Here is a 25,445-nt window from a genome sequence, read left to right as displayed (position 1 = left end):
AAAGAGTTAGAAAAATTCCGTTTACTATCTTTATCAGGGAACGATGTATACATACATTTCATATCATCAATAGACAAGGAAATAGAAAACCATGGATATGAGAAATCAGACATGTGTAAACAGAGCATGTAGTTCATTCTGCATTGTCAGTAGATAATCAAAAATATGTTTAGACTTTCACTTTATTCTTAACATTATAATTAATTAAAAGATTAATAGAACAACGCTCCACAAATTTACCAATTATAAAGAGGAATTATAAATTACACCCAAATCAGATTTAATCGCAAAAACATTTATGCCCAAATTTTCTTTCTGAAAATTTCGTTTAAGTATAGATAATTTTGCAATTTCATTCTTTTTTTCCTACTACTAGTAACCAATACTAGTGTTCGCTCATCGGGTAACCACTTACAATCAGTTATATTTTCCCTCCAATGCAAATGCAAATATACATTTATAAATTGTGGTTCATAAATTGCAAGCAGGTTTAAAACTGTATCAATGAGAGACAAAAAATAAATTTTCTCATAAATTTATTCAGTGTTAGTTTTTCTTTAAACAGCAGTTCTGATAATCTTTGCACATGAGCAAGATATGGCCTTATTATTGATAAACTTTCGTGAAATAATGCAGGTTCTTGTTATACATTGTCCACAATTTTTCTGAAGAATTTGTAGAAGGTGGGAAACGTTAATTGAATCCTTTCCTATATATTTTTTCTTCAGATTTTCAAGTACCTCCTCTACAGATAAACTACAATGGAGCTACACCCAGGGACCAGGGGACGTCCCTCTACTGGGGGCTACTATTGGTCAACTTCTACAACAGCGGACCGAGATGCATCCTGACAAAACAGCTGTGGTGTTCAGTGGCTCCGGGGACAGGTTATCCTTCTCTGAGCTGTTAGAACAGGTCAGGCTACCAACAGAAACTTAGACGTTTAAGAGTAGAATGTTCAGACTCGCATTTTCGTACTTTACAAATCACTTCTTTGAGAAATGTTAAAATATTTTTTCAAGAGTATTTTTTATTATACTAGTCAATTTAAATATGCCAGGTATTTATAAATCAACAGATTCTAACCGTTGATTCTGGAAAAAGGAAGTGAACAGTGCTTAAAATTGATAGAAAATAACTGCAATACTGCCAATAGTTAGTTTATGTTGTATTGTAAAATGATGTTATCCTGTTTTTAATGTTCATTTCTAGATTGTAAATGTAACATACAAACTATACTGCTGTTTAACATTAGGCTGATCAGCTGGCAGCAGGTTTGCTGAGTCTGGGCGTGAAGAAGGGAGACAGAGTGGGGATCTGGGGACCAAACATGGTGGAATGGGTCGTAACACAGTACGCTACCGCCAGAGCTGGGATCATTCTGGTAAATGTAGTAAAAATGTGGATGGATCTGTTTATGCTATGTATATTTAAATATAGATGTATTTATTTTAGAATGACGTTATTTTTATTTAGGTGAATATTAACCCACAGTACAGACCAGAAGAACTGGAATTTACACTAAATAAAGTAAGATATTAAGTTATCAGCAGAATTGTTACACATATAGATATTGTAAGAAATAACACATGTTCACACTGAATAAAGTATTTATCAACAGAATTATTCGGTGTAAACCCTCAGTAAAAATATCATCGGAATACAATACATTTACACTGTAAATAAAGTAAGATATAAACAAATCTACTACATACATCTGTATTTACACTAGATAAAATGTTTTATTACAGTTGAATTGTGAAAGTGAATTAGTACATGTTCACACTAAATAAAGTCAGATTTTAACAGACTTACTACATATTAGATACCACAGAGTCTGACACATCTGTTTCATGTTTGGATATTTTACTTGAAAAAGACATTATTGGAAATCTATCAAACAAGCTCTATGATAAACGTGATGACTTTTACTTTACAATCGTCAACATCCCTTACTTATAAAGCAATATACCTTCATCACCTGCGTGCTGAGTTTATATATCTCGATTCATTCAATACACAAAAGCATGCTCTACTGATGAACACTTTCTAAAACGAGGTAAATTATTGAAAAACAAGTTGATGAAACAGGAATATCAGCAGTCTCATTTAAAGTCATCATTTCGTAAGTTCTATGGTTGATACAATGACCTTGTCAGCAAATACAATATATCATTGAATCAAAAGCTGACTGACTTGTTTTCATACTAATTGTGATCATGACAAGGAGCACACGGCGGGTGTGACCGGTCAGCAGGAGATTTTCACTCTCCCATGGCACCTGATACCACCTCTGATGTTTTGGAGGTCTGTCTTTGCCCTGCCCCTATTTTGTATTGCTTTACGGACATTTGATCTTCGGTACTATTTGTTATCTACATATGTTCCATGTTCACACTTAATAATGTAATATATCAACAAAACTACTATATTTTTATGCCAAATTAATAAAGATATCAACAGACTTTCGACATGTTTACACTAAATAAATTATGATATCAACAGTATTACGAAATGTTTACAAAAGATAAATTAAGATATCAACAGAACTACTCCATTTTTACTCTTAATAACATATTATATCAACAAAATAAGTACTTTTTTGTGCCAAGTAAAGTAATATATCAACAAAATTACTGCATATTACACTAAATAAAGAATAATAACAGATTTACTACATTTTAACTTAAAATTTTTAATATTAAATAAAGTAAGAAATCAACAGAATTATGACATGTTCACACTTAATACATTAAAGTAAGATATCAACATATTTACTACATAACATGTTTATGTTACATGTTTTGCTAGGTTGGTTGTAAAGTTTTGATAGCAGCAGAAGATTTCAAAGGTCAAAGCTATTATGAGACACTGTTTTACTTGGTGCCAGAATTAGCAGCTACCAAAGCTGGACAAATACACAGTCATTTGTAAGTAAACCAGGGGTAGACAAATAGAATTTTGCAGTACTTGCCCTCGGACAGGTTACCATCGTAAAACTACTTGTCCTACCAAAAAAATATGCTTGTCCCAACTTTTTCTTAAATAACATAGAATTCAAGCATTGATATTAAATTATTTCTTTTGAGTGAGACACCAAAACACTACATGAAGACCATCCTAGATCTAAAATCGCGAAATTCTTCCACAGATAAATTTAGAGGAAAATGTTTAAGTTAAACGTGTTTAAGGAGTATTCCTCCTCAAAATTCTGCAATAAGATACACCTTTTTTTAAATTAATGTATTTATTTAATGAAAAAGGTAAAGATATCGAACTTTGATCAATCTCATAAAACCCACAAACAACACGAATCTGTGAACAGAAACACTACTGCATGACGATTAAGAGATCGATATCATGGCTGTGTGATTGCCAGGGAACAGCAATCAACAACAATTTTAATACCACTAGCATCTGTATTCACAGTATGAATTTAATATTTTGACAAATGTCTAAATTCCCATACAACGTCTTTGACGACATCAATAACTCAATGTTTTAAGACATCTGCATATTTTAACAACACATTAATGGGTTAATTCTAGAGGAGTTCTGATTATTCGATCTACGTGCAGTGGTCAACAGCAGTGAAAACAGGTGCTTTGCTGTGATTCATGTGATTACTTTAAAAGCGATTACACAAAAAATATTTGAGAACTGTACATGATTTTTTTTGTTAATTGGAAAAAAGTACTTGTCCGCGGGCAGGCACCTGTTATCAAATTACTTGCCCTCCAACCAAAAATGGTTGTCCCGGGCGTCGGGCAATGCTATTTGTTTAGCCCTGCAGTAAACTAACATTTATTTATCATTAATTTATTATTTATCATTAATGAAACCTGATAGCAGTGAATAACAATAGTAAGGAAACTGGAGCATGTGTATAGAGATTAACAATGCTAGTTTTGTTCACTATAATTATGAAAGCATTTAATCTTAACAAGCAAACAAGGAAACTAACAACTTAACTGACAAATTCGACAATTAAAAAAAAAAACAACATATAATGTGATTGATAAATGAGATGGCTTCAGTGTTTCTCTTGTCAACTTTCCATGTTCATGAAAAAAATCCATTATCACCTTGTATATCCTGTCTCTGTTTAACTCCTTATTCAGAAGACAAGATAGTGCACTGAATACACTGACAGCCAATTTACTGAGACAGGCCAAGAAAAATAAGACTAATGTACAAGTGTATACATGTATGTTCTTGTATCAGAGCTTTCAACGTTTTTAAAGTCACTATTTTGCAAACTATGGTCATTATTTTGACTTGGGTTGCAAGTAAAGCTTATTGATGGATCCAATTTTGAATGACGTGACAGTTTATTGTTTTCATACATAAAGTTTCTATAGATTACACAATACAGAGGACTCACTGAGAGTGTGACCAATCAGTTGGATATGCTTGTCCCCTCTAATGCACTATGACTGTCCCTAATCTGGGGCCATAATTTTTCCTTGTTCTCAAATTGAGTCTGTTATAGGACCCAAGAGATCATAATCCTAACCACATTAATACAAACCTGAGAAATATTGTATCATATGTAATGAAATGCACTTAAGAAAAATAAAAAATATTTTTTATATCTTTTTTTTTCAAGAAACTGTTACACAATTAATTCTTGTTAACACCTTATTTGGGTATTGAAGATTTAACAGCACAGCAAATCATCTTGATTATACAGATGCAAATATTATTCATCTATGAAAAATAGCAAATAATTCTATTTTACAATTGATTACCTCGTACAGGTTTTGACTGAAACGACACTGAATGGTATTCTTCTTTAAATATGAATTTCGTTTTTTCTCAACAGTCACTAGCACGGCTAGCCAGCCTTTAATGGTTTTTGTCTCTGATTTGTATGTTCCATTTGTATTATGTCTCTTTCAAATTAAGTAAATGTATTTATGTTGTTAATATTGTTATATCTTTTTGCCCTGATTTTTAATTCTTTTTTAATCATTGTATGTAGTAAGTATTCATCTTTTTAAAGACTTCTCTAAAGCAGGTATTAAGAGAAAGTCATACTTTTTGGTGATGTTGTGTATTCCATGTACCCTTTTCTTCTTTATCTAAAATAGCAAACCCTTAGTCATGTATAGTTCTATCATGTTCTATTGAATATTAAAGCTTTAGTTATAAATTGCTTGACAGTGTTATTTTCTTGATAGAAGCTGCTTACGAACACTACATCATATAACATTTAATGATGAATATATCTGGATGTCTTGCCTATTTCATTAGAAAGATCAAGACAACTTTTTTAAACTTATTTGATTTATATATAATAACATTTCTGTGATATATCTTAATATTATCACGAAAAAAGAAGTTTCTTTGAAACTTATAAAATACTTTTTTAAAATCTTATATTCATATATGATAATATGATTTGATAATGGTTTTTGCCTTTTTTACCATTAACGGATTAAAAAAAGTATTAAAAAATACCTTTTGAAGATATAAATTTTAGAATGAATTCAACAATTCACAGGAAATGTAGTATATGATACAAAAGGTTAAGTTAACATAAGTTGATGTACTTGTATTTGTATCAAATCAATCCTCTTAGAACGGTTTCTTTTCTATTCTGTAGGCTTCCACATCTGAAACACATTATTATGATGGGAAATAATTCCTACATGTAAGTTATCCCCATTATAAAATATTCTTTCTGGGATTCCAGAATAATTTATGTTGGGAAGTAGGTTAATATTCAATCTTGAGACATAAAGTCAAACACTTATATTATAAAAATCTACTACTGAATTAGAAACCTCTCACCCTTAAAAACCTTTTGTATTATTTTTATTTAATTTTGTAAGTGTATGAATTCCTTTGTGAACAGAGGGACAATCAAGTATAATGAGTTGATGAAGGCAGGAACAAACAAAGAACGAACGGAAATCCAGAATTTACAGACTAAACATCAGTTTGATGAACCAATCAACATACAGTTTACATCTGTGAGTAGATAATTAACCAAACATAAATCAATACATTTTAAAAAAATCTATCATGTTCATAGCAAAGAGAAAAATAAATTTTGTTTTTATTTGTGTAGAATACATGTTCAATAAAAAAAACTTTGATTGAGAGTGTATTTTCATCTTTCATTCCTTTTCCTTTTAAGAACTATTATTTTTAAAAAGAATTTGTAGAAAAACAAATATTCAGAACTAGAGTTACTATGAGCAGTGAACTCACTTGATGACCCCTTCCCCCCTCCCCCACCTCACATATGAATATAATGCCAGTGTCCATGTTTTGTTATGGGGAACCCAAAATATGTGTCGGATCAAAAAGTAAAGTAGGAGGTGCACTTGCATTATGTATAAGATTCTGTGAAAGTCTTATCAAATTTCATTCAGTGGTATGAGAGGAGTTGGGGATAAGAGATGGGTACCCCAAAGCGTAACAGACGGACAGACAGACGGACCAACGGACATGCCGATTACCATATACCCTCCCGCTTTTCAAGCGGAATGTATAAAGATAATGTAAACCAACTTTTATTCGCGTGCGAGAATTTTTCGCGAGAGACTCTTCATCGCGAATATTTCTCGCTGCGAACGTGTCCTTAAAGTCTCTTTTTCTATCAAAACAGTTCCAGAAAAGGCTTAATCGCGAAAATTAATCGTTGCGAACTAGTTAACTCCCGGTAAATCGCGAAAGAAAGTCGTCTCGATTAAAAGTTGGTTTACAGTAAGTTTTAATTATTGGTCCTAGGACTTTCAAATCTTATGATTAAATAAAGAAACTAACTGCTATTAATTAGAAAGCTGATATTTTTTTTATCATGTTTCAAGATTTGAATTAAAACAGAAAATATAAAAATACTAGACTGTCTACATTTTGCAAAATGAGAAATATAATAAGATAGATATTCGAGAAGTTGATTTTTGCCGACAAAATTGTGGATAATTATGAGTTTTACCTAGGGATACAAAACAATACGAGTATTGTGTTATTCATTCTAATGGTATTTTGCTTGTGTATCTTAAAATAAGCAAACTGTGATTTCTAAATGTGCTATTATAGCTTCCTGAAAATGTATTCACTTTTTTGTTGTACAAAAAAAAAAAAATCGCTACGTTTTTAAATTAATTATTTTAGCTAATTACTGATAAATTTATGTAACAAATGATTTGGATTTAGGGAACAACAGGTAATCCCAAGGGAGCCACATTATCACACCACAACATCGTAAACAACAGTTATTTTGTGGCTAAAAGACTTAACTATGACAAAGAGGTATGTGTACAGGTTTCTTCGTTTTCTCTTAAAAATGATAAAAAAGTTTTTAATTTGTATTCTTCTATATAACATGGGTATATTTATACTTTGTGACAGTTTATGTTTCCTTATTTCAAGAAATATACAACTATATAGTAGTGAACAGCTATTCAACTGACAGAACAAATTTGAAGATTTAAAAAACATTGCTAAATTTCATGTCTAAAATTATTTCACTAAAATGTTTCTTATTGATTTTTCTTTGATTTCCTCTAGACTATCTTTAACTTTGATTTAATTCTACAAGTGGTAATCCAACTCATACTCAGTTCCGTTTCTAAGGAGGAAATTCATCAATATAATATATATGAGTTTTGAATATTTTCAATATCCCAAAGAACCATTTCTAGTACATTGCGGGTTCCAGTAAATGTTCAACGAAGCCTCTTTCTTTACTCCTTACTGAGATATTGACAGTAGTGAAAGAAAAACCACCGTGCAACAATATATTCGAGAAATCATGTTGATACTCAGAAATTCCAAAGAACTTTTGGAAGTCTGACACATCTGTTTCATACTTGGATATTTTATTTAAAAAAGACATTAATGGTAATCTAACAACCAACCTATATGATAAACGTGATGACTAACTTTTCTATCGTCAACTTCCCTTACTTATGTGAAGCCCGGTATGGAGATAACGAACAGTATTCAATCTCAAAGTCCATAAAACAATACACAACAAGAGCAGAGCAAACACGGACCTCCGAAACATCAGAGGTGGGATCAGGTGCCATGGAGGAGTGTAGCAATATACCTTCATCACCTGCATACGGAGTATATATATCTCAGTTAATTCGATACGCAAGAGCACGCTCTACGTATGAACAATTTCTATAAAATGAGGTAAATTATTGACAAGCAAGTTGATGAAACAAGAATATCAGCAATCTCATTTAAAGTCATTATTTCGTAAGTTCTATGGTCATACACGTACAATGATCTTGTCAGCCAATACAATTAATACTGTCTGACGTTTTTCATACTAATTGTTAGTATATTATTTATACACTGAATTGACGACAGATTTTTCTGTTCCATTCGGAGGTCCGTATTTGCTCTGCTCCTAATTTGTATTGTTCTATGGACTTTGAAACTGAATCCTTTTGTTATCTCTATGTCCTTCCTTGGACAATTTGAAATTAAAGATTTTACCAAAATCAACAGCTTAAAAACTTAGTACGACTTTTCTCCTTTTTATTATCAACAGCTTAAAAACTTATGACTTTTCACCTTTGTATAAACAACCATTCCCCACGATAAATTAAATGCCAAATATGTCATATTTAAGTATCCATGTCTGATTTACACCATCTATTGAATATATTGTTCCACAGTACTCTTGAAGTTGAACTTTCACTACTGTTGTATCTTGTTTTTAAGGACTTTTTGAAGTTTTGGAATCCAAAATACATATGGTGATTCAAATTCACTTTGGTTCTGCGGGATATTAAAAGTATTGAAAACTGACATATGATTTGAAGAATTTCTTCCACAGAAAGGGATTTTTGAATTCAAGTTAGATTTCAATTGTAGAATAAAATCCAAATTATTCTAAAATACATTTTATATAATAAGTCTTACAGACAAAGGCCTGTTTTGTCAGTGGGACCAGTACCCTCTGATCATGTTTTTTTTTTATCTGAAATTCTTGTTCACTTCTACTTAGTTGAATGCGTATGAATTGATAATGAATAATCATTCCAAAATGTTTCTTAAAGTTTTTTGATTTTAGCAACCGCATTGGTTTAACTTCCATTCTCAGATATGCAGTTGTACAGCCTTTCATATTTTCATGAGAATGACAGAAAGACCTAATTAGTGCTTAATATATTTATTACGATGTTTTGTTTACAATTAAACAGGACACTAGGATTTGTATACCTGTACCACTGTAGCATTGTTTTGGAATGGTAGTGGGCAGCCTCTGTAATAATGTTTGTTATGTTTACAATTAATTAAACAGGACACCCGGATTTGTATGCCAGTACCACTTTACCACTGTTTTGGAATGGTATTGGGCAGCCTTTGTAATGTAACGGCAGGATCTTCGTGTGTTTATCCCTCGCAGACATTTGACGCGGGTGCAACACTCAAAGCAGCTGCTGAGGAAAAGTAAGGGTCATGTCAGTTGTAAAACTGAGATGTAATATTTATCCCTTTAATCTTACCTTTCTAATGCCTTTCTCTGTGACTAACCACCCTGGTTCCATCCTAGATGTACCTCTATGTATGGAGTCCCTACTATGTTTATAGACATGCTCAATCATCATGACTTTGACACCTTTGACCTTTCCTCTTTGTACACTGGGGTCATGGCAGGGTCACCGTGTCCTATAGAAACGTTACGACAGGTCATTAGTCGGATGAACATGGACAGAGTCACAGTAAGTTAGAAATCTCACATCAACGACTGGGAAACACACGATATAAATGTCAGGATAGTATCATATATACTAGTACATATCAAAGTAAAAAAAAAATATATGAATTGAAGAATTACATCAGTGCAAATTGACAATGAAAATATAAACATTACTACTGAATGTTTCTCAAAATCAGTAGAAACTGGCAATCTTTTGGTTTATAATTTTTTTTCTTCATAAATTCAACAAATTAATTACGTATTTTATTATTTTCTATGAACCATTTTAACGCAGATTAAAAATGTTAAAGTTTACTTTTAGGATATAAATTTCTAATAATTAATTTGTCATTTTTTTTCGCTCTACTGGTCAGAGACCAGAAGAGCTTATGCGATAGTAATGCGTCCGGCGTCCGTCCGTCTGTCCGTCTGTCTGTCTGTCTGTCCGTCTGTCTGTAAACAATTTTTCAAAATGCTACTCCTCCTACAGTTTTGGTCTAATTTCAATATAACTTGGCACACAAGTAGACTACACTAAGGTACATAATTCTGTGTATCGGTTTTTGATTTCGATGAACGGTGTTGCCGTGGTTACTAAAAATAGAAATTTCTGTGAAATTCTTTCAAAATGCTACTCCTCCTACAGTTTTGGTCTGATTTCAGTATAACTTGGCACGAAAGTAGACTCCACTAAGATACATAATTCTGTGTATCGGTTTTTGATTTCGATGAACAGTGTTGCCGTGGTTACTAAAAAAAGAAATTTCTGTGAAATTCTTTCAAAATGCTACTCCTCCTACAGTTTTGGTCTGATTTCAGTATAACTTGGCACACAAGTAGAATACACTAAGATACATAATTCTGTACATCGGTTTTTGATTTCGATGAACGGTGTTGCCGTGGTTACTAAAAATAGAAATTTCTGTGAAATTCTTTCAAAATGCTACTCCTCCTACAGTTTTGGTCTGATTTCAGTATAACTTGGCACACAAGTAGACTACACTAAGATACATAATTCTGTGTATCGGTTTTTGATTTCGATGAACAGTGTTGCCGTGGTTACTAAAAATAGAAATTTCTGTGAAATTCTTTCAAAATGCTACTCCTCCTACAGTTTTGGTCTGATTTCAGTATAACTTGGCACACAAGTAGAATACACTAAGATACATAATTCTGTACATCGGTTTTTGATTTCGATGAACGGTGTTGCCGTGGTTACTAAAAATAGAAATTTCTGTGAAATTCTTTCAAAATGCTACTCCTCCTACAGTTTTGGTCTGATTTCAGTATAACTTGGCACACAAGTAGAATACACTAAGATACATAATTCTGTGTATCGGTTTTTGATTTCGATGAACGGTGTTGCCGTGGTTACTAAAAATAGAAATTTCTGTGAAATTCTTTCAAAATGCTACTCCTCCTACAGTTTTGGTCTGATTTCAGTATAATTTGGCACACAAGTAGAATACACTAAGATACATAAATCTGTGTATCGGTTTTTGATTTAGATGAGCGGTGTTGCTGTGGTTACTAAAAATAGAAATATCTGTAAAATTGTTTCAAAATGCTACTCCTCCTACAGTTTTGGTCTGATTTCAATATAACTTGGCACACAAGTAGTATACACTAAGATACATAATTCTGTGTATCAAATTTTAATTTTGATGAACTGTGTTGCCGTGGTTACTAAAAATTGAAATGTCTGTAAAATTGTTTCAAAATGCTACTCCTCCTACAGTTTTGGTCTGATTTCAATATAACTTGGCACACAAGTAGACTACACTAAGAACATAAAGAGACTTTATCAACGATCATTATTCTATAAATTGCTGTTGTAAAGTTTCAAATCCCAGCTGCTTAAGTACTCTTCTCTTCCTTTGCTATAAGTTCAAACCAGTAGAGCTTCAGTCTCGACAGAGACTTCTGGTCTATTGAAAAAAAAACCCAGAATTTTTATTCCTTTATAATAGAGAATATTTCTATTATTGAATAAAGAAGCACTCGTTCATGTTTGAGTCGTTAGGCATTGCATGTCTTATTAAGTTTTTTTTTAATTCCATGTGGATAAAAAAAGTTCCAGTATTAGATAATAGTCCAATGACGTCAATATGAAATACTGAGCAAAATATCTATTTGATATATTTCTGATATGTTTCTGTAGGTTTGTTATGGACTTACTGAGACTAGTCCAGTCACCCATCAAAGCCTACCGACAGATGAACCAGAAAAACGAGTAACCACCGTGGGTCAACCCCAGAGTCATGTAGAGGTATGTGTTTATACAGATTGGAATTGTTAACAACTAGATGACATTTTTAGAATGAAATGTGGAGATAACAGGCCGTAAGCAAGCTCAAATATCCATAAGAAGCAGAAGAAACACAAACCTCTAAACACGTAAGAGGTAGGATCAGGTGCCATTGACGAGGAAGCATCCTATGATGACTGCCACACCCGCCTTTTGCTCTCTTTATTGGGAAAAAACGTTAAATCCATAAACTGTTTAATGTGTAAATAATGACCTTATATTTAGTATGGAAAACGTCAGTCAGCGTTAAACTCATGATCAATTGTATTTGCTGACAAGGTCGCTGTATCGACCCAAGAACTTACAAAATGATTACTTTAAATTTCTTGTACTTGTATTTATATTCTTGTTTTATCAACTTGTATGTCAAAAACTTGCCCTGTTTAAAAAAGTTAGCTGCAAAAGTGATGACAGAACTTTGTTAATAGCTTGCGATTTAAATTTTATCTGGATATCAAATCAACATATGAATAGAAATTACTGTTAATTGATAATTCATCCACATCTTCTTACTTTCAAATTCAGAGTAGCTGTGTGTACAGTTAAATGATTTAGAGGAAAATAAATTTGCAAATGTTTTAAAATGTAAAGACAAAAGCGGTCTGAAATAAACGTTTTGCCTTACAATCTAAAGTTCTGATCAAGTGTCTTGCAGTTCTTTTTATCCAAAAAGGTTCTATTAAAGTATTTGGCAGCGTATGATTATATATACATACTTGTAACTTTTAACAGGTCGGAGAGTTTAAAAGAAATCGGGTATTATCCGTGAAATCGCGTATAATACTCGATATTAGGGTATCGTTGAATCCGCGAAATCGGGTATAGGAGGTGTAATCACCTAATAAAACTTAAACAACGGGATGGCGCATGTTGCCGAGCTAACTTTCATCTAGGTACACATGTGTTTTAAAGGTATCACTAGCCAAGTAAGAATTTGGGCGTCAAGAAATTAGATTAATGCGCTCGGGACAACAAATATCCTTGGAGCTCAGTACAATTCATGATCTGCACACAAAAAGGCGTTAGATTTGCTATATATTTTTCCTTATGTTGAAAGTATATGCATCTTCCTAATGTTCATTCCCAACACAACAGAATTGTAAAGTATTAGAATTCGGGAATCTATAATAATTCCACATCAACACGACAAACATGAACAATTTGTAAATAAATCAAATTATACGGAAACGCATTTCACACACCAGATATGATGCCATGTATAAACAAGGGATTGTCTATCGTATCTAATTATGCGTCATTAATTACTTTCACATTCATCTTGTGCATAAAATCAAATTTATTTATGAATGTATAAATAATGTAAAGATAAAAATGTCTAAAATTGCGGCTAAAATAACCCTCTTTCTCTTTTTTTGAAAATCTTTTCTTTTTTATTTATCAATCAAACATATTTGCAGAATATGTCTTCAACATTTAGCAGAGACAGTGATAGTTTCAGGAATACAGCTTATGAGAGAACATAACTGTTGATCGTTTCATTTCGCCAAGTCATCAATATTTTACCATTTCTTGGCGACTTCAAAGGGGGGGGGGAGGGGGGGGGGGGCTAAAGGCTTCTTGACCACCTCTGACAAAACAACCTCGACTGTGTTCTACATGTGTCCAAGAGACCTCTCTTTAAATGTCACGGTCGGTTAAACTCGGTCATATATTTTTAATCGTAGGGAAGATTTATTCATCAAATAAAAATCATATACATTGTAGATAAACAAAAAGCAACCTGTTATTTTCTAACACAATATAAGACTACAAGTAACTAGAATTCATGTAAATTTTTTAAACACATTTTTTCATTATAGATGAGTATTAGGAAAAGTTATTGCCATGAGTAATACGTATCAGAGATAAAATAACTAAAAGAAAACTGTGACATATTGTCTAGAACCAATCAGATAGTGCGTTGTATTAGCATATTATAATGAGGTATAAGATAGCGATAAAAAAAATATAGAAGGTAAAGAGGTAAAATTTACCCTGTCTATGAAATAGTATAATAGAGAAAGGAAGTGGCTACGATTTTTATGAAATTTTAATGTCGAATGAGAAATTATATTCCCAAAAAGTAAGACAAGAGTTTCCAAGGCAACTGAACACTCCATTATTTCAGTTTGTTCATTCACATGTTCATAAACGTAAAAACTATAAGAAATGTGAAAACTTGACTATGTAATTCATATTTCAATATGACTGTACCTCGATCTATATTGAGAAATTCAATGTATTATAAGCTCATGAAAAGATATACACATTTGACTTTTATTTATACCCCCCCCCCCAAAAAAAAAACAAAAAAAAAACAAGCAAATCCTGTTCATATGACTTCTCGCTCTCAATTTTCACACAAAATGCATAAAATAAAGGTAAAATAGCATATCTTGTATCTATTAATATGCAACCAAAAAATTTACGTTGTCTTTGAATAAAAATTTCATGCTAAATCGACATTAAAAAAGTTACTCAATGACATATTCAATTAGCTATTTTCAAACTGTTTTCCCGTGGGTATTTATTTAATCTTATTTTATCTTCTTCTTTATAAAAACGTTGGTATTCTATTATGGCAGAGATATATACAATTATGACTCGTTTATACTGTACTCTCTAACTGTTAGGAATAATTTATATTTCACGAGAAAGGGACGCCATACATTTTTCAGTAAAAATACATAACACGGCGTTAGTTGTTTAATTTCTTTAAAATTTCACGTTTTGTGAATAGTGCACAAATTAGAAAATTAAGTATATGGAATACTTTAATGGGAAATAAAGACAAACAAAGTGTAGTTATTTGTTTTTAGAAATTATATTGAAAAATAATAACGCCATAGCATTGTGTCCTCTTTGTTACCCCAACAGTGTTTGTCGTGTGATTTTAAACTTATTTGACAACCGTATGAATTAGGTTTAATAAAAATAAATCCACAAGATACTGATATACAAGTAACAGTTACTGGCATAATGCGCCGTTGCTATATTCTTTAGTTTTTATAGAAAGTTGCACGGAATACCCGATTTTGCGGATTCAACGATACCCTAATATCGAGTATTATACGCGAATTCACGGATAATACCCGATTTCGAGTATTTCTCTCCGACCTGTTCAAAACTTGTTTGATAAATTTAGCTTATCTCTGCGTTAAATTAGTGCTTAAAAAACGAGAAAAAATAATGTATGTATCAATACATGTATATTTCCAGTGTAAAGTGATTGGAGAAAACGGTGACATTTGTCCAGTGAACACACCGGGGGAGTTATGTACCCGGGGATACAACACGATGCTTTATTATTGGGACGAACCATCTAAAACACAAGAGGTCATCGCCATTGACCGATGGTTCCATACCGGGTAAGGAGACATCATCCTGAGAGAAGTCATTCTCTCCTGAAACGTTGTTAAGTCCGTAGTATACTTACTTATCATTTCAGAACTGAATCCACAACCCATTATAACATAATAAGTCCTTAATATACACATGTACTTACCTCACAATATTTCAGTATAGAATCCACAGTTCAATAGAACATAATAAGTCCTTAATATGATCTTAAAATGGTTTGCAGTTTGCGCATCTTTCATGTAAAAGATGAAAATAACGAACAGTCACTGTGATGGATCTTAGTAAATCAATACAAATGTGATGAGAAGGTTTAAAATTCGGATCATGTAAATTTCAGAGGTGGGATAATGTGCCTATGAAAAACATTTAAAAATTCCTAAGTAAATATCCCTCATTCACTCGATGTTTAGTGTAAGTAAACGAAATTATCACTTATTTATATTTTTGATTAGCTAAGACAATTTAATTATAATAAGCTGGAAAGAATATGAAGAAAATGCGCATGTAGCAGAAAGGAAATGAAATAGTATGTTTATTAACAGGGATATAGCAGAAATTGATGAAAGCGGCTTCTGTAAAATTGTGGGCAGAATAAAGGATTTAATCATCCGAGGTGGAGAAAATGTTTATCCAACTGAAATAGAACAAACCATCTATAAACATCTCAAAATCAAAGACGTGCAGGTTATTTTTGTTTTTTTCAAAATATCTATTTTGATATTGATGAGTAGTGATATACTTTATTGAAATAATAAGCTTTATTATAATGTATTATATTGTTGAAAAGAATCATGTTTAATTCAAGTTTGATTCAATTCAATTTTAAAGTCCTCAGATGTTAAGTTTTGGTTCAGTACTAAAACAAAGTATTTAGCCAGATCAGAAGAGAAGCGTCTTTATTGAATTGAGTCAAACTGAAATTGAGGAGTTGGGGAATTAAATAACAATAAGCTTTAGGTTGGATTTAGTGAATGATGAGATTAATTTCTAACGTGTGTTTCAGCTCTGTTCTGTAGAGCTTCATGACGAGGGTTTTTGTTCTGTTCTTGTTCTATATATAGGTTGTAGATATCTTCTGATGAGTGTTTTTAATGGTTTTCTGTTCTATATATAGTTTGTAGGGTTCTCCTAATGTCATCTTTGTCCTGTTCTATCAAATAGGTTCTTAAAATCTCTAGATGAGAGTTTTTTGTCCTATATATAGTCTTTCTCCTGCCAGCTGATTTCTTCTTTTCTATTTGCTAGTATATGTTGTAGGGATTCGTGACGAATCCTGTCGTTTTGTTCTTTATATATATTAGGTTGTATAGACCTCCAGACAACTGTTTTGTTTTGTTCTATACATAGGTTGTAGGCCAGAGTTCCTGACGAGTGTTTTTGTTCTGTTATATATGTAGATTATAGGGTTATCCTGACGATTGTTTTCGGTCTATATATAGATCTTTACGAGTGTTTTCGGTCTATACATAGGCTGTAGGGGTTCCTGATGAGTGTTTTTGTTCTGCTATATAAGTAGTTATAGGGCATCTTCGCTAGCTAAGGATGACGATCAGCTCCTCTTCTCTTTATCCGTAAAAGAGGAGAGGAGCGGATCGTCACCCTTGGCTAACGAAGATGGTTATCCGGTTACCCTGGGGAGTGTTTTTGTTTTATATATAGGTTGTAGGGGTATCTTTTCGAGTGTTTTTGTTTTATATATAGGTTGTAGAGGTATCCTTTCGAGTGTTTTCGTTCTATATTGAGGTTGTAGAGGTATCCTGACAAATGTTTTCGTTCTTTTTATAGGTTGTAAAGGTATCCTGACGAGTGTTTCGTTCTATTTATAGGTTGTAGGGGGTATCGTGACGAGTGTCTGTTCTATATATAGGTTGTAGTGGTATCCTTTAGAGTGTTTTTTTTCTATATATAGGTTGTAGGGGTATCCTTTCGAGTGTTTTTGTTCTATATATAGGTTGTAGGGCTATCCTTTTGAGTGTTTTTGTTCTATATATAGGTTGTAGGGGTATCCTTTCGAGTGATTTTGTTCTATATATAGGTTGTAGGGGTATCCTTTCGAGTGTTTTTGTTCTATATATAGGTTGAAGGGGTATCCTGACGAGTGTTTTTGATTTATATATAGGTTGTAGGGCTATCCTTTCGAGTGTTTTCGTTCTATATTGAGGTTGTAGAGGTATCCTGACAAATGTTTTCGTTCTTTTTATAGGTTGTAAAGGTATCCTGACGAGTGTTTCGTTCTATTTATAGGTTGTAGGGGGTATCGTGACGAGTGTCTGTTCTATATATAGGTTGTAGGGGTATCCTTTCGAGTGTTTTTGTTCTATATATAGGTTGTAGGGGTATCCTTTCGAGTGTTTTTGTTCTATATATAGGTTGTAGGGCTATCCTTTTGAGTGTTTTTGTTCTATATATAGGTTGTAGGGGTATCCTTTCGAGTGATTTTGTTCTATATATAGGTTGTAGGGGTATCCTTTCGAGTGTTTTTGTTCTATATATAGGTTGAAGGGGTATCCTGACGAGTGTTTTTGATTTATATATAGGTTGTAGGGCTATCCTTTCGAGTGTTTTTGTTCTATATATAGGTTGTAGGGTATCCTGACGAGTGTTTTTGTTCTATCTATAGGTAGTAGGGGTATCCTGACGAGTGTTTTTGTTCTATATATAGGTTGTAGGGGTCCCTGACGAGAGGTTGGGGGAGGAGATTTGTGCCTGGATACAAGTTAAAGAGAACCAATCTGTTACTGAGGAGGAAATAAAGTCTTACTGTAAAGAAAAGGTGAGTCATGTCTTACTATTAAGATAAGGTAAATCAAATAGTACTGTAAAGAAATGGTGAATATTTCCCTCGATAGGAAAAGGTAAATCAGACTGTAATGTAAAGAAAAGGTGAATTAAGGCCAAATGCAAACAAGTTAAATCGAGCAAAGTGTAAAAAAGAGTGAATCAAGTCATTTTGTAAAGAAAAGGCAATTAAAGCTTCAAGAAGCTTTGGTAGAATTTTTATATATCAATTTTCCATTTAAACGACGTTTTTTTATTGTAAGTTATATATAGTTTTACTTGAGAATTTGTATGACTTAAGTCTTTTTTAACAGCTTGCGCGATTCAAGGTTCCTAAGTACATCGCCATTGTTGACGAGTTTCCACTGACGGTAACAGGGAAAGTCCAAAAATTCAAAATCCGGGAGATTGCCATGGAGAAACTTAGACTTGAACACATTAGACCACACTAATAGTCTTAAGGTCATTCGCATCGTACATGTACATACAATTTACAATATACCTTTTCCACTTAAAATTTCCCGAAATATTCTAAATTTAAAATCATTATTCCATAATACCATAACACCATCAGATGTTCTTAAACTAGAAATTAGATTATATTACTAGTATTTTTGTAGAGATATCAAATGATGAATATACTTGTAATTTTTAAAGAAAAATTAACAAAACAGTAGCTTAACCATCTATTTCTTCAAAATTTTATTCATAAAAGATGTACAACATTTCCCTGCGTCAAAAAGTTGCACAAAGGTCCTTCCGTTTTTGAACTCCTTAATCATACAGGAATAGGAAAAATAGTGTTCAAAATTTCGTTGTGTACGTCCTTAAACTAGCACAGGCCGTAAAATAGTTATCAACCTGGTGAACAGATATTGTGTAACCCGGAGTACTTCAGTTGAAAATTGTCATCATTTTATATGTCTTTTATGAATGTTATATTGGTTGTGATATTTAATTCACTGGTATGATAGTTGTTACACTTTTTGAGAAATTTTAGAATTGTAATTAAGAAAATATAAGCATGCACACTTTATAAGTATATGATATGTATGGATATGCGTTTCAGAAGAGGTCATCTCAATTTATGTATGTATGAGAAAAAGAAGAAAATACATGTAGTTGATGAAATAAATGAAGGTTGTATTAAAGTTTGGTTTGTTTTCCTATTGATAGAAACAAAAGTCTGTGTCCAGGTGAATAGCCCTGATTTAAGTTTGTTTGATTTCTTACTCTTATTTATTAAGAGCCACCCCCCTCATAAATTTCTCGTCATGAATTAAAAAAGAGGGGGTAGGGGCATTTTTGAGGGGTATAAATATTGTATTTAAGGAATTATGTTTCATACTTGTTGTTTTAATATTTTTTTTCATTTGGTTTGTAATTTTTCATTTTCAAAATTATATTATCTGATATTTTGAGTCCCTTCTCAGCATTTGGTGTAGGGGCAAGACACACCCATATAATAATAAAAAATAAATAAAATCTTTATTTGTTATAAAATACAAATAAAATTGAAATCATTGCGATAATTACATCCGGAAAAATGTAATAACGTTAAAGTGATTAAGTGCAAAAAGATCAAGTTAATCCTCTACTCCTCAGTCAGGCGCACATTGGCATCCAGTTCTTTACTATTTTTTCTAGTCATCTTGAAAATAAATAAATATAATATATATTTTATTAAAATCCTTAACTGATGTAATAGGTTCAAGATAATGAGCTTAACATACTTTTAAATAAAAATATAAATCCACACCTAATGTACATTCTCTCTGGTTTTCTTAAATAACCACCCATTACATCATAAATATACATATTTAAAAAAAATCCTTGACATATCTTATGTAAGGGGTGGCCATGAAAAGAAAACAAGGAGATTATACGCTAAATATAAATGATTATATATTTTTATTTAAAAGTATAATAATGTCATCATCTTCAATTTTTTATTCATTACAAACGTTCTGAGATTCCTACAAAAAAGACACAAAGGAGTGATTCTTTTTAAATTTTATATATGCTTACAACTAGATCAGTGTAAATAAGAATATGTCGCATTAATAAATCAATGTAAGTCTGAGGATATATTGTTTTAAACATAAGTTTAACCAACAGAATATTATATTAAAACAAAATAATAACTAATGTTTTATTTTACATTATCCATAGTACAATGTATGTAAATATAATTTCATATATACATATACAAAGCTGTATACGAAGGATTTTTTAACTCATACACACACATTTTGGATCAAACTGGAATTGTACAGGGGAAAAATTAAGGCTGCTTTTAGAATCCACTAAAATTGTTCAACTGTTCACGAATCATAAACAGCAATTATCAAAAACAGACATAACAAAAAATCAAATAATATTCAAATCAAAAGAAACATGTCAGATTCAAATATTTTCTTCCATAGTCCTTTTTTATATGTATAAAAAACAGTTTAGTGTTAATATTTACATTTGGAAATATTTTCCCATATATGACACAAGAACATAAGCATTCTTACTCCTGCGTGAAACATTCGACATGTGACCCTAAATTGTTTGTTTAGTCATAGACGATCTGCGTAATTTAAAAGGGACGTCATACATGATCGAAGTGTACAACATATTTAATTTATACCATTGAGTTTTGAAAAAAAAATCCTTTATGGGTTTAACAATTTAGTACTTTACTATTTCAAATAAATCAGTCATAAATGTAGATATAAGTAATAAGGTACCTTTCTGAGTTTTATATGGATGTCAAACGGGTAGGCACTTCATTAAATCTCCCAGGAAGTGCTTCGGGCTTTATGGGATTTGATCACGTGACCAACCCGTTTTACATCCCAATAAAACTCAAAAAATGATACCTTATTTCTTAATTAATTGATACACATCTCTCAATGTTATACTGTATTTCATTTTCAGGTCATTTTTTAGATCAAGAAAGTTTGACTTTTTACATTGTAATAAATAGGTAAAATACACTGCTTAGTATATAATATAACAAATAATAATCAATGTAATGTTACAATAAAATTATAAACTCATTAGGTATAACAACGATGGTATACAAATTTAAAAAAAGCCTGAAATCATTTTAAAAACTGTGTTATGTACAATTACGATGTTTTGACGCTTGATATTACTTTTATTAAAACATGATACTCTGTATTCTATCCTTTGACGCATTCTGTAATTTATGGAATGGATATTGTCTGAGTGATTGTTGGTAAGAATAAAGAGCAGCCTGGAGGTCTCCAGTAATTTGTTGACAGATCCCCAAGATCTGCCACGATATATCTCTCAATTCTGGAGGGATATGTATCCCTTGATCACAGTGAACTAGGATCTGTAGATTACTTAGAGCTAGTTGGGAACTTAGAATGTCAATACGTCTAAAACAGAGGAACTCCAGCATATATAACAATATAAAAGGTGGGATGAGTAACCCGCCCGCTACCTTTGCCTGTAAAGCACAGTGTTGTTCTGAAACTAGTTCATTGATATAAACTCTGTCTTTGTTTAGAAGGATAACGCTTGCTACAGCTTGTTCCAATTTTGTAGATAATGACCTTCCACCTACAGCCTCGGTATACATCTGTATGTCAGTATTAAATAAATACATCAGATGTGGCTGTTTTAATTCAACTTTTGTCCTCTCTATCACATATAAAGCTTCTCTGTAGCGGCATGTCCGATAATAATACATGGCGAGGTACAACTTGTCAGAAATACAACCAAACTTGGCTGCCAATTTTAGCATGTGACAAGACATTCTATCAAAAATATATATCACTTTGTTTTTCTCATCTTTGTTGTCGTTATGTAATTCTAATTTTTTATGCATATTGTGTAATAGAAATGCAGTGTGCTGAAACATTACAGCTGTACATTTTTGTAACATGACAACTTGATACTTTGTCAAGGGGGAATAAGTCAATTGGTTTATTTGATGCATGGTTATCATAAAACAAGATAGATCTTGAGGTGGCAATGGTTCATTAAAAATTATCTCTTCCAAAAGCTCTACATCAAAATCAGCTTCTGAGATTCGAGTTTTTTCATCTAAACAAATAAAGCTTCTAGGATTAAAAAGTGCATTTAATATGAAGGGCCTTATTGAAGAACTTTTTAGGAGGGATGATACTCCGTTCTGATATGATTTATACAAACGAAGGAATAACAATGTTTGTGCTTCACCATGAATTTTAGTAAGAAACATGTTGTTTTCTGGAATGAAAAAATTAGGACATATTCCCTCATATACCCAACTAAGAATGAGTTTAAAGCAGACCCAGAAACACTCCAGAAGATTTTGTGGACACCAGTGTTGTATTTTATTCTGTTGAATCACCCAGAAAACAGCTGTCTTCATGTGGTAGGAACACAGTAATTTACTTTCTTCTGTTTGTTCATGGTTAACTACTTCATTCAAGAAAAGTTTCAATAAGCCATAAGTCAAAAATTGACAGTGGTTCATTGAATACACAAGTTTTTGTTCAGCGAAAGAGAATGATATCCTCCATTCATCGATTTCATAATTCCCTAATTTGTGTCCTATTGCTACAAGATGACATCCGTTTCTAACAATGTCACGAACAACATGAGATTTAGGCCATGAGTGACATCTGTCAATCCATGAAAAAGCTGATGGAGGCCAAAAATCACTAGCAATGCAGTGGGCATTATCAAATTCAAATCCTTGAAAAACAGAGCGACTGCATGGCCCGTGTATAGTGGACGTGGGATTTACTACTGAACATGCGTTTAATATATACATAGAACTAGATACATAAAGTCTTTCATTCAAAGTAAAGCTTGATGACAGAACCATTTCATGTGCTATCGGTATTGGTAACCAGAGTAAAGTAAACCCCGGGGGGCTCACGGAACTGTCTGCAAGAACTGGAACACATCTGTTTATAAAATAATGCTGGGCCTGAGATATGTCCCAGATCACTCGATGGTGATTTGGCCATATCATTATGTCCATATCAGAACTTTGCAGTCTGAATCCTTCACCATAACTCCCACTGCGTAGTCTGTGTTCGTTAGTATTTGTTCTTGCCTGATTTTGAACTATGTTCCAAATATCCACAACATCTCTCCGCATGGCAACCTGGTTTTGAGTTCCCAATATTTTACATAGTCCTTCGTACACAGACTCTGACAATGGCCGTGTATTTTTATTACTGAAAAGAATAATAATTCTACTAATTTAATCAAGCATTCATTTTATGACAAAGTTTTGAAATATATTGCTATCCCTAACTTTATTATATAAAGTTTGTGAATACTGTTGTTACTAAGGTCCGTTTTTAGGTCACCTGAGTCACTCAGGTGACCTATTGCTATCCGTTTTCGTCCGTCCTCGTGTGTTAACATTTGAATATTTTCAGCTTCTTCTCTGAAACCACTGAACCAATTTCAACCAAATTTGGTATACAGCATCTACAGGTAAAGGGGAACAAAAATTGTGGATTTTATGGTCCCCGCTCCCCTGGGGCTTAAGGGGTGGGGCCAAAACCGTTAAAGTTATTGCAACCTTTAAAAATCTTCTTCTTTACTCCTGGACATCAAGCAGGCAAACTATTCGCATGAATGTAATAAGCATTGAGTTTTCTACTGAAATTGTGAAAATCATACCCCCAGGGTCAGAGGTTCTAGTGCTAAGGCGGGGCTATATAGATTATATAGTGAAAATGCATTAATGCATTGATTCTTTGAAAATCTTCTTCTCTGCTCCTGGGTATTAAATAAACTAACTAAGTACATAGTTATGATAAGAGAAAGTGCCTCTTCCAAAATTTTGAATTTCATGGCCCCAGGGTCAGGGGTTATGTAGACAGGGCAAGGCTCTATTGATCATATAGTGAAAATGCATTAATTCTTTGAAAATCTTTTTCTCTGCTCCTGGGTATTTAATAAACTAACTAAATACATAGATATTTTCAGCAAGAGTGTCTCTTCCAAAATAGTGAATTTTATGGCCTCAGGGTCAGGGGTTATGTACTCAGGGCGGGGCTCTATTGATCATATAATGAAAATGCATTAATTCTTTGAAATCTTTTTCTCTGCTCCTGGGTATCAAATAAAGAACTAACGAAGCACATAGTTATAATAAAAGAGAGTGCCTCTTCCAAAATTGTGAATTTTATGGCCCCAGGATCAGGGGTTATGTACTGTAGATCACTAAATTTTCGCGACACATTATTTTCGCGAGATCGTCATTGACTCTTTATTAGCGAGACAAAATTTTCGCGAGTTGTGGTTATTGCTTTATATATTCTTAAGGAATACTATTATACGCGAGCATTAAATTTTAGCGAGTACACTGTCTCGCGTAATTACTCGAAAATAAAGTTCTCGCGAATAAAAAGTGATTTACAGTACTCAGGGCGGGGCTCTATTGATCATATAGTGAAAATGCATTAATTATTTGAAAATCTTTTTCTCTACTTCTGGGTATTAAATTAACTAGCTTAGTACATTGTTATTTTGCTCAAGAGTGCCCCTTCCAAAATTGTAATTTTTATGGCCCCTTGGTCAGGGGTCTGATGTCAGGGCGGGGCTCTATTGATTATATAGTTGAAATACATTAATTCTTTGAAAATCTTTTCCTTTGCTCCTGGGTTTATGCCAATGATCTTAGTATACCGGGGGTATATATTTATGATGAAAAAAGGTGCATCTAGCAAAATAGTTATTTTTAATCCTGGGTCAGGGGGGATTACATACATGTAGTCTAAAAATAAATTGAAATCTGTTATTTGGTATTAATCAACTATTTTATGATACAATTTGCAAAATTTTGAAATATGTGGCCCCTGGGTCAGTGGTTCCTTTGAGGTGAGGTGCACAACTTGTTATAAAGTTGAAGTGCATTTTCTTTTTGTTACTCTGATCTACCTCTGGGTATTAAGTAAATAGAGTAAGCATGCTAAGTCTATAATTATGATAAGCAATGGTGCCTTTTTCAAAATTGTGAATTGCGAGTTTCATTTCCTCTGGTTTAAAACATGAACCAAATTGAATTGTTTGAAAGATTTTACACAATACTCAGGTGACCTATAAGGCCCGTGGGCCTTTTGTTTCTTCATGTCACATTTTTTTCTTATTCAATACCCTCTTAACTAACAAACAAGATAGATATTAGCAATAAAGGTTTTACTTGGAATTTTATATTTCATCTAGAAGGCCATTTATGGAAAAGGAGCGGGCTTCATTATTGCAGACTAAGGTACAGTGATAATTTTTCACTTTTAGGGTCAAAAGATAGTCGATTGGTTGATTTTATAGTGTTTTACGTCCCATTCGAGAATTTTT

At 32.6% G+C, this 25,445-nt stretch overlaps 1 protein-coding gene across 5 annotated transcripts in view; it reads left to right on the top strand.

Annotated features, from left to right (window-relative positions):
• LOC134244680 (medium-chain acyl-CoA ligase ACSF2, mitochondrial-like) overlaps positions 1-19,270 on the top strand; it is a 61,764-nt gene extending 42,494 nt beyond the window's left edge. Inside the window, exons 2-15 of one of the 5 annotated variants that reach the window (XM_062726934.1) lie at positions 729-915; positions 1,256-1,384; positions 1,477-1,530; positions 2,812-2,930; positions 5,609-5,656; positions 5,861-5,978; positions 7,171-7,266; positions 9,275-9,423; positions 9,527-9,695; positions 11,835-11,942; positions 15,201-15,349; positions 15,884-16,025; positions 18,004-18,114; positions 18,434-19,270. In XM_062726934.1, the coding sequence (XP_062582918.1) occupies positions 729-915; positions 1,256-1,384; positions 1,477-1,530; positions 2,812-2,930; positions 5,609-5,656; positions 5,861-5,978; positions 7,171-7,266; positions 9,275-9,423; positions 9,527-9,695; positions 11,835-11,942; positions 15,201-15,349; positions 15,884-16,025; positions 18,004-18,114; positions 18,434-18,571 (1,717 nt within the window). In that variant the 3' untranslated portion in view covers positions 18,572-19,270. The remainder of the gene's footprint in view (positions 1-728; positions 916-1,255; positions 1,385-1,476; positions 1,531-2,811; positions 2,931-5,608; positions 5,657-5,860; positions 5,979-7,170; positions 7,267-9,274; positions 9,424-9,526; positions 9,696-11,834; positions 11,943-15,200; positions 15,350-15,883; positions 16,026-18,003; positions 18,115-18,433) is intronic. The other 4 variants (XM_062726939.1, XM_062726938.1, XM_062726937.1 and 1 more) reach the window with 4 other exon arrangements.
• The last annotated feature ends 6,175 nt before the right edge of the window (positions 19,271-25,445 follow it).

The sequence above is a fragment of the Saccostrea cucullata genome, unplaced genomic scaffold (assembly GCF_032062105.1).
Source record: "Saccostrea cucullata isolate Sc308-1 unplaced genomic scaffold, CSIRO_AGI_Scuc_v1 ctg219, whole genome shotgun sequence".
Taxonomy (NCBI): domain Eukaryota; kingdom Metazoa; phylum Mollusca; class Bivalvia; order Ostreida; family Ostreidae; genus Saccostrea; species Saccostrea cuccullata.
Note: the sequence above shows the minus strand (reverse complement) of the source record. Positions and strands in the feature narration are given on the sequence as shown.